Here is a 10,932-nt window from a genome sequence, read left to right as displayed (position 1 = left end):
CATTAATGACATGCATGTGAAGGCTCATAAATGCCCGCCTCAATTGTTTCCCGTCACATATAATTTTTTTTTCAACGAAAATACTGTGTTTGGCAGGAGTGCTGTAACATTCGAGGGGCAAGAATATTAAGATTATCTGGGCCTGGGCGATCCCAGATCATCTATTCTCTGCAAATATTCTTCTTCATGAGCAGTAAAATTTCCTTGTGAAACCCAAATTAAAGAAATAAAATCTCCACGTCAAAGCATTGTAAGCGACTCATCGTGGACCTCCTGGCTTCCATTAGCCCTGGGTCACAATTTTCTTCCTCTCTTCTTCACTGCTGAAAATGAAAGCTGATTATGTACTTCGACCGTTTCTTAGGCTTATAATAACTGAAACAGACAGACGCATACGTCCATTAAGGAGGGTGTGGTTCCTCCATCAACATTAACTATTGTATTCAACTAGGTTAAATTCGGTAAGTTACATTTCTTTTGACTTTTATTGCAATTATCCTGATTTTATTTATTTTTACAATATGAATGGTCACCATCAATGAGCAAGGGGCTCGTAATTTGTAACTTTCATCCTAAATACTACTTTCCATCCAAATTATAAGAGCCAATTGACTAATCTAAGGAGATTAAAAGGTAAGTTGAGGTAGTTATTTGTCTTAAATAAGTGTTATTTTTTCTAAAATATCCTTATTAATCAAGTGTATTGACTAGAACTATCATTATTAGAAGGGTTATTTTAGAAAAATGTATAAATATGAGAGAAAAAGTGGATTAGGGTCTTATATTTAGGACAAAAATAAAAGTCAAATAGGGTCTTATATTAAGAATCGGAGCTAGTACAAATTACTTGCAAGGAAAAATGTTTGCTATAAATATAAATTATTTATAAGATATTTAATGATATTTTTTTGTGATTTTATTCTTATTTGATTTTGATTTAGAAGTGAGAAAAAGAAGAGATTTGATAATAATTTGCAAATTTAGAAGGAAAAAAACTTTTAATAGAGGTAAATTTAATTTTTTTTTATCAATTTAATGCATTATTCAGAATAAGTTATGAGTGATTTAGAATAAGAATGGGAGTGGCACTTACTAAATCCAATTTAAATATTGTTGAATCTACATGATGTCTCTTTTAAATACATCTTTTATATTTACACAAAGTGGAACTTGATCAGTATTTAAACAGTTATGCTTCCTTCTATGAGTTCACTGAGCATTCCGACATCAGAAATTATGGGAAATTTCGCCTCAGCTCATCATTCCAACCGTGGCAAAGTGTCATTACTGCAGTTAAAATCGTGGAATCTTCACTTTTAAGCTATGGGAAATTTTTCTGTTCTGTTTTGTAATGAAATAAACTCCATAAATTGTTAAATGTGGAATTTTCACTTGAGGAGCAAATTGAAATTAGGCTTGACGAAGAAACAGAGGGCATACACGAAGGAAAAGCACTTCTTCTTGGTCATTATAAATGGAATGGCTCAAAACCTTGTCTACGTTCGTTGAATAACAGGCTTATAATAGTAGAGAATGAGAATTCGTATTTTGACACGACGAGGGCTTCATCATCGTCCGTACTAAATAAAGATTCGTTATTTCTGTTAAATTTGGCTTAGAAGACAAATGTTATTTTAGTACATGGGGCTTTTGCCGTCCAATTGTTGGAGGGCTCCTGAAACAAAATCCAGACAAATTGGATTCATGTGAATTGGCGCGGGACGCAGTTGAAGCTAATTGTGGAATTACCCGTGGGATAGAGAACTATGTGCATTGATTTAACTAAAGTATTCGTTCGGTCCCAAATATAAAATTTATTTTATATTATAAAAGTGGATCTGGTCTTTAATATAGGACCTAATTGTTGAGTTGGTTTTGATCCTAAATATAAAACCTATTTCTCATATTTATCAATTTTTTCTAAATTACCTTTATAAATACTCCCTCAACTATAATCAAGTAGGAGAGGAAGAGGGGATATTAATAAAGATGATTATGATATTTTAGAAAAAACGTGTCACATTTCTTATAATTACTTACCTAACTTTCTTAATCTAATCAAATTAGTTAAATGGGTCTTACATTAAGGACCAGAAGAGTAGTACTGTTATTATTTTGGAGCAGTAAATCATCCTTACGTAGAAATTATTTTCGACATAAGGTAGCTTTTGACAACGAGATGGAATATCAAACTGAAGGCAAAGTGGATAAAGTAGCCATCCAATATTAATGTGTAGCTGGAAAAACTCACGGAGGCATCTGAAATGTTCACTCTAGGCCCCCAGGGCCCCGCCGGCTGTTACTTCCTTTGATTTTGAATCTGAATCTAAAAATTAGATAAGTAAAATTTATAAATATTAAAAAAAAAGGGAAAAAGGTAGAAAAATGCTACTTAAACTTCATAATCCCTAAATGGCATGTTAAATTTCAAAAATCCCAGTTTGGTCTCAAGAGATCAAATTAGGATTATTATGTGAAAGAAAAAAACCAAATTGCCCTTGATTTTAAATATTGTTTTAAAAATATCACAGCTCCCACTGGCCGGCCAGTCACCGGAGCTCCGGCAGCGGCAGTCACCAGAGCTCTGGCGACCGGCCGACAATTGGTCACCGGAGTTTCGTTGGTCGGAAAATTTTTTTTGAAAATTTTTACAACTTCAGTATAACGGTTAATAACTTTTGTAATGATATTAACAACTTCAGTATAACAATTAACAATAGGTTTTCTGGAAAATTCAACAAACTTCGGCGACCGGAAACAATTTTTTTGAAAATTTTTACAACTTCAATATAACCGTTAACAACTTTTGTAATTATATTTACAACTTCAGTATAGCGGTTAACAACAGGTTTTTGAGTTTGTTAACAGCATTACTGAAGTTATAAAAATGCCACTTTTTGAATTTTCCGAAAAACCTGTTGTTAACTGCTATATCGAAATTGTTAACCATTATACTGAAGTTGTAAAAATTTTTTTAAAAAAAACATAATTGTTAACATTATATTGAAATTGAAAATTTTTATAATTTCAGTATAACGGTTAACAACTTTTATAATGCTGTTAACAACTCTAATATAGTAATTAACAACAGGTTTTCTGAAAAATTCAACAAGCTCCGGTGATCGGAAACAATTTTTTTGAAAATTTTTACACTTTCAGTATAACAGTTAACAACTTTTGTAATTATATTAACAACTTTAGTATAGCGGTTAACAACAGGTTTTTGAGTTTGTTAATAGCATTACTGAAGTTATAAAAATGCCACTTTTTGAATTTTTTAAAAAACTTGTTGTTAACTGCTATATCGAAGTTGTTAACCATTATAGTGAAGTTGTAAAATTTTTTTAAAAAAACGTAATTGTTGACATTATACTGAAGTTGAAAATTTTTACAACTTCAGTATAACAGTTAACAACTTTTATAATGCTATTAACAACTTCAATATATCAATTAACAACAGGTTTTTTGAAAAATTCAACAAGCTCCGGTGACTGGAAATAATTTTTTTGAAAATTTTTACAACTTCAGTATAACGGTTAACAACTTTTGTAATTCTATTAACAATATCATTACAAAAGTTGTTAACCGTTATACTGAAGTTGTAAAAATTTTCAAAAATTTTTTCCAACCGACGGAACTCTAGTGACCAATTGTCGGCCGGTAGCCGGAGCTCTAGTGACCTGCTAGCTAGTGGGGGCTGTGATATTTTAAAAACAATATTTAAAATTAAGGGTAATTTGGTCTTTTCTTTTTATATAATAATCCTAATTTGGTCTCAAGACCACATTGGGATTTCTGAAATTTAACATATCATTTGGGGATTATGAAGTTTAAATAGCATTTTTCTGTTTTTTTTCCAAAAAAATAATTGAATTTGTTTTTTTAACACATGGATATTAATGTTCATAAAATACCTTTTTAACGTGGCGAGTAGCTTCCTCTCCTTATCTGGCTAAGAAATTTTTTAAATATCGAATTCAATACTATCCCCATTCTTTAATATAACAACTTATTTGATTAATTTGAGTAAATTAGAAAAGTTTGTTAAGTTATTTATTTGTAATAAATATATTGTTTTTTCTAGAATAACCTTACTAATCATGTGTATAAGCTAATACTACTATAAAATTTTTAACATGTGTAAATACTACAATAACTACTTTAGAAAAAAAAAAGGATAAATATAAGAGATAAAATATGTTGATATCTTATATTTATGACCAAATTAAAAATTAAATTAACTCTTATACTACCTCCTATGTCTTAATTATAAAATTTTATTTATAGTTTATAAATAAGATCTTATAATTAAAAGGAGAGGAAATGTCATCAGATTTCGAAATTGTCACATCAAATATCTTCCTCAGATATCCCGGCTCAACGCTTTTCTCAAACTAGTTTTCTCAAACGTTTGATTGGGCGAAGAATCAGACAAAAAAAAAAATGATTGGGCCGAAGAAAGCAAATGGGATGGAAAAATATCCTATTATTTGATACATTTTTTTAAAAAAATACTATCTTCAGTCTTTAATATAAAAGTTTGTTTGAATTTTATTTTAATCTTAAATATAAAATCTCAATATATTTTATCTACCATATTTATTTCTTTTTTTTAAGATAGTTCTTATAATAATAGTAGTTTTAGCCAATACACTTAATTTAAAGATAATACCTATTTATTAAAAAAAATTAAATTAACTAATTTTTTAAATTTATTCAAATTAGTTAACTATCTCTTATATTAAAGACAAAAGATAGTGATTTTTTTAATCAATTTTTGGGAAAATATTTGGAATTTGAACGTTTCTCTATAAATTTCACACTTCTCTCTTCAAAATTTGTTTCTATTTTCAAATGTCCTGTGATGAATTTTTGTGCAAAATTTTTCTGAACAAATAATTAAAATTTTTTTACACGGATCTGCTAAAGTTGGCAAATTGCATCATATATTTATTTAGTGAAAAAATAAAAAAAATGAAAAACCTATCTAAGTTGCACAATGACAAAATAGTCCATTTCTTGTTAGCTCCCCTCCCCTCCTAAATCAAACAAAGTATAGTTAAAATCCCTCTCCTCCTTTCCATCCCTCCCCTCCCCTTAATTGAGCCAAACATAGCATTAATCATTATGCTCATTAATTTATTCATATAATTAATAATTAATAAGAATAATTTTGGGAAGAAAATAAATTTGAGATGTAAAGTGAAATGAAATTTTGCATTCATCAGGATTAAAGCAAACATTTCAATTAACTCCTAAAATTGAAGGGAGTATTCCTTTTTTTAATACAATATTTAACATCTTATGTTATTAAATCAAATTCAAATATGGTTGGACTCCAAATAAAAATAACTCTGGTAGTTAAATATGTTTACAGCAAAAAATGTTAATGCATCATGTTCTTTGCCAAAAAAAATTTTTAATTTTTTTGGTAATACATTTTTTTCATTTTTGAATCAAAATATCGTTTTAAGACTATTTTTATTGGGCGGACAAGATCAACAGTGTCAAATAAAATTCGAAATATTATGGCCCAATATAATTTCAAGATAATGGGTTGATCCGGTCGGATTAAGCACCACCCGATCCATTTCATATTTTAAGTACCAAAAAAACAAGGGAAAACCATACAGAGTTTTTGCCTTTATAAACCTCGCAAGCTCTCCATGTTATTCCTGTTTGCCGTCACGGATAACACTGAAAAACCCTAGCTCTTCGTTTGTTTCAGAAGAGAGCGAAGATGAAGTACAATCCGAGAGTTTCAAGCTCTCGCCGCAAGAGTCGCAAGGCCCACTTTACGGCGCCGTCGAGTGTTCGCCGTGTGATTATGAGTGCGCCGCTCTCGAACGATCTCCGCTCAAAGTACAACGTGCGATCTATGCCTATTCGCAAGGACGATGAGGTTCAGGTTGTTCGAGGTACCTACAAGGGACGCGACGGCAAGGTCGTTCAAGTTTACCGTCGAAAATGGGTCATCCATATCGAACGGATTACCCGCGAGAAGGTAAATGGATCAACCGTTAATGTTGGGATCAATCCATCGAAAGTTGTGATCACGAAGCTGAGATTGGATAAGGATCGTAAGTCATTGCTTGATCGTAAGGCCAAGGGTCGTGCGGCTGCTGACAAGGACAAGGGAACCAAATTCACTGCTGAGGACATTATGCAAAGTGTTGATTAGTTGGTGAATTTCTCGAAATATTATTATATCTATTTTCAATTAGAGGAAACTGATGTTCCGTTTATTAGCACTACTGTGTTTCTTTTACATTGAAGGTCACTTTTTTTTTTTTTTTGCGAACAATTCCATTATTTGGAGGCCTTTTTGTTTTGCTTTAATGGAAGTTTTGATATTATTGTTAAATATAGTTGCCTGCATCTTATTTGATTTTGGTATGATTACTGCTGAGCTTCCCTTAAATGGTTGGTGCATATTTGATGATTCCGTGGTCGCACAGGAGAATCTGATCATGGGAAAAATGTGTGTGTGTGTGTGTTATGTGCTCTATTGTTTGAATTTAACTTATTGGTATTGGAGATTTGGCCATATAACGTAATTTCATTCAGTCCTTGTTCTCTTTTAATGACCCTATATGAAATTTGTTGGAATTCGGGTGAAGGGATTTGGTCAAGAAGAACAAGTCTGAATTGGTTTTGATTATGCTGTCGTTTGCTTTATTGTTGCTAGTTATCTGATTGCCTTCAAACTTCATGTTTGCTTACATGGTCTGGTAATAGCGTTTTTGTATTTGGTCATGAAACTGGAGACTGAAATTGTTGGTATGTGTGTTTCAAAATCTGCGGAACATAGCTTTGTTTTCGTTAAAAATCTGCAGAACTTGAAGAAGCAAATGCTTGTGATGCGTGGAAAATGTTCCTCTTTTGGTCGGATCAGCTTTGAATGTTTTGTTTTCTGCCCCTTGCTCCCTCAGTATCTTCTGGTTCGGAGGCCTTGCATTTTACTTTTTATTGTTTTTTTTGTTTGGAGTTAATTTTTGAGGTAGATTTGGTTTGTGCCTCTGTTGAATTTTGTCGTTTAGGCTTATATTCACTAAATCTCCGATTTGTATTTATTTATAGATTTATTAGGCTCAAAACTATTTTGAAAAAAATATCTTGAAATGATCATAACTTTATCATAACTTTAGTCCCCACTAAGAAATCTCGAATTCCATATATGACTTCAGTTCTAACAAGTAACGTGAGTTATAACATTGATGAATCGCAATATTTGATTGCATCTGTGTGTGTGTGTTCTTGCTCAACTTGAGGTGATCTTCTTATTTTCGGCTTGGTGGAATAACCAACATGATGCTATAGAAAGGCTGGACAATTACGGCTCATGCCCGTGCTGCTTGGTGCCGATGCAAGACCCCTTCTAACCATACTCCAGTCTGGATTATAGTTTAGTCTTTCGAAATGATCAAAGAGGATACATTAATAATTAGAGCTACTTGATCTGATTCTATTAGAAATTAATCAAATATGATTAACGAATATGTTTAGTTTGATTTCTATTGCATAATGTGGTGTGTCTTGATATGATATCCCCTTTTTTTTTGCATCCGTTTAGTGTAATTTTCAAGCCAAAACTGGGCTTAATTCCACTCCTTAAGAATGTGTGCAATAGGGTGATGAAGGACCAAATAGCTTTATCTTTGTGCCAAGAGAAAACTTTGTCTTAAAAACCATAGATTTGTCTGTACTAATCACTCACCTTTAGAATGGAGAGTTGCCATTGATGACTACTAGTAATTACTCTGAAGACCGTGAATGGGTTGTAGGAGACCAATAACCGCATAACAGTTGATGTGAAAAAAACCGCATAACAGTTTATGGGGGGTGGGGGAGCATGACAGTTGATGTGTGGAAAAAACAACCGCATGACGGTAATGTAAAATAATGAGACGAACAATGAATAGCGCGTGGGAGAACAACGAGGGGGGGGGGGAAGGAGAAAACTAGCAACACCGTGAAACAAAGACCACCGCTGAATGATCGGGAAATTACCCTCACACGCTTCACGTCTTGAGCACCCTGGAATCAAACCCAGAAATTGAAGATTGCGGCTTCTTAGTTCGTTATCGCACTAAGAAACCAGTGTGAGGTTTTAGAAAGGGGCCCGCAAATACAAATTTATCATCTTATAACCTCCTTTATCCAAGATGCATCCCTGATACAGCGAATGTTTTCCTTGGTGTTGATTCCCTAATGCAAATTCGAAGGGAATGGAGAGAAGGCGAAGAGAGAGAAGATTCTAATGAATTTGATTTTAAAAAAATTAATAAATAAACGGAATTATCAGTAGTTGCGTGTTGGTGGTGAACATGCTTCATTGTTAAAAGGGATGGGATCATTTGAATGGTTTTTTGAACCCTCATCCCTTGCTTCTCATGTTTACTAGTGGCTCTTGATCTTCGTGACAGCAACAATGGTGGCGCATGTGACTTTCTGACATTGATTGGAGCTTAGGGTTTTTTTTTGACGTAGTAGGGTTTGAGTTTAGGGTCATGTCGGTTAGGCTTTGGCTTCCTTTTTTTGGTGCTTTAAATGAAGCTGGTAATAAATAGGCTGTTTTAAGACTTGAATCCCTAACTTTTAGATCATTGAATAAAACATAAATATTCTCTTTGTCCTTTATTTTATTAAATTATTTTTTTATAAAATTTTTTTGAATTTGTCTGAATATTTAATATATTATTACCTATTTTACCTCTAATTTAATGCATTTAATACATTTCTTTCTTTATTTATCTCACTATTACTTCTCACATCTATCCATTTATATATTAGTGTATATTTGGGAAAAAAATTACATTTGCTACGTAATAATTGTTTTTAACTAATTTTAATTGTTTTATTAAACCGCACAATTTAATTAAAAAGATCTTATAATAAGGGACAAAGTAATACTTTTAACCAACAAAAATAAATAAGTGTAGCTAAAAACAAATACTCATGGGGTTCTATTTACAAATTACTTTTAACATGTTTAACACCGACTAAAACAAATCTTAAATTTTATTAACTCTCATTTTAAACTTAACAACCTTTTAACTTTATTCTTATTTAATATATATTATACTTTGTATATGTAACACCTCACGTAATTATATCAGTATACGTAATATATTTAATTGAAAAGTCCATACATATTTCTAATACTGCCACAAGTCAATTTCAAAACATTTCAAAAATATATCTTTAACTGCATAAACTATTAAAGTCTTATAGTCATGGCAAATAAAAATATAACATAGCATGTGCTTGAGGAGCACAAAAGCCTTCAAGGCTCACTCCATTGGTGCCTTCCCTTGATTCCTACTAGATCCTTTGCCTGAAAAATTGTTAATATAGGGGGGTGAGATCAAACGTCTCAATAACTACTGAAATTCTAACCTATACAAGCAAATCACATATGATAAACCAAAAATCTATTTATAGGTCTGTATATATGTATATATTAAAAATCACAGATTTGATACATTCAATTCAATTTCAATTTATTTTTCAATATATCCAAAAATAATGCAATATGCTGCCTCCCTTATATCACCGTCCACCCTTATACCGCTGACTGGAGCCATAGGCTAACACATAGTCCGATAGGAACTAATCCATTTTACTGAATTATTCCAAGCTCACCGATACAAGAGATATATCCGGCCAAAGATATAGAGCTCAAGCTCGGATTATGGCTCCCCTCCTTTGTGAATAGGGAGGTGTCACATGTCCTACAGCTCCAATGAATTCCTGGCCAAAGGAAAACATGGAAGAAGGGGCCCTGACAAGTGCCATCCACTGTGCACCGAGTGATGGCATACCACGTGGTAATTTTATATCCATACAATCTCCTTCTATCCTTAGCCCAACAATACATGTTAGATGCCAACAATGTTACATCATAAATGCTTCTTCAAATATATTAAAAATAAGATAGCAATAAAACTTATATACCATTTAATAGCAATTCATGATAATTTCATAGCTATTAATATATTTAAATATTGATCATAATTACTAGCAACAAATCTTAATAAAATCATATAACATACCAAAACATTTATTTTACAAAAATCATAATATTATATTTCAGGAATATAATAATTAGTAAATCCACAATATAATCATACACAATTCACATGTACAAGAAAGAATTTTCAGAGTTACCTGGTACTCTTTAGCTTACAAATATTCACACAAAGATTACTCCAAAATTCTCAAGTCTACAAAATTGCACATAAATATTTATTAATATAAACTCAGAACTACTCCAAAGCTATTCTAAAATTCTAAGACTACCCTCTAAACCAAAATTACATAAATATATTAACTCTCCCAAATCTAGGCATTTATAATAGATATTATTTTGAAAAATAATTTACATATAAGGCTATTTAAATTTAACAAAAGTATATATATATTTTTATTACCCAAAATCTAAATATTTTATATTAAATTCTCAATTATTTATTATAATCTCATTTAAAATTTTTCCCAAACCAAACAATTTCTTTTTAAATTATAAACAAACTGTAGCTTTATCTAATTTCACAAAATTCTCAATTTATAATTTTTCAAGCCTTCACAAATTATTTCAAAAATATATCTTTAACTTATTCAATATTTAAACTGATTAAAACCTCAATAATATATTAAATAACTCAAATAAATGATTTAACTCAAATTTAATCGGTGAAAACATATTACAAGTCTAAATAACAAATTTTTCAACTAAAATCTTAGTTTAAAATTCTCAAAATAATCATTCAACAAAAATAAACCAGTTAAAATTCCTTAATAGTGGATCTTTAAATTTCTACAGTCATATATTGTCAAAACTCCATATTTACTCTGTACCCACACAGTAAAATTTTCTCTAAACATTATAATGATAATAATAATATAAAGCTATAAATATATAGGAAATAT

The 10,932-nt window shown here is 31.2% G+C and overlaps 1 protein-coding gene across 2 annotated transcripts; it reads left to right on the top strand.

Moving 5' to 3' along the window:
• The first annotated feature begins 5,663 nt into the window (after positions 1 to 5,663).
• Positions 5,664 to 7,142, top strand: LOC114729925 (60S ribosomal protein L26-1-like). 2 transcript variants are annotated; one of them, XM_028916952.1, is made up of 2 exons: positions 5,664 to 6,184; positions 6,837 to 7,142. In XM_028916952.1, exon 1 carries the CDS (start codon positions 5,741 to 5,743, stop codon positions 6,179 to 6,181), a length of 441 nt encoding a protein of 146 aa, XP_028772785.1. In that variant the 5' UTR covers positions 5,664 to 5,740; the 3' UTR covers positions 6,182 to 6,184; positions 6,837 to 7,142. The 2 variants fall into 2 exon arrangements, with proteins under 2 accessions (XP_028772785.1, XP_028772784.1); XM_028916951.1 differs by having other exon boundaries at positions 6,805 to 7,142.
• Positions 7,143 to 10,932: the final 3,790 nt, after the last annotated feature.

The sequence above is a fragment of the Neltuma alba genome, unplaced genomic scaffold, assembly GCF_004799145.2.
Source record: "Neltuma alba isolate B1F8T4 unplaced genomic scaffold, ASM479914v2 tig00012694_pilon, whole genome shotgun sequence".
NCBI lineage: Eukaryota > Viridiplantae > Streptophyta > Magnoliopsida > Fabales > Fabaceae > Neltuma > Neltuma alba.
This window is presented reverse-complemented; position numbering and strand designations above follow the sequence as displayed.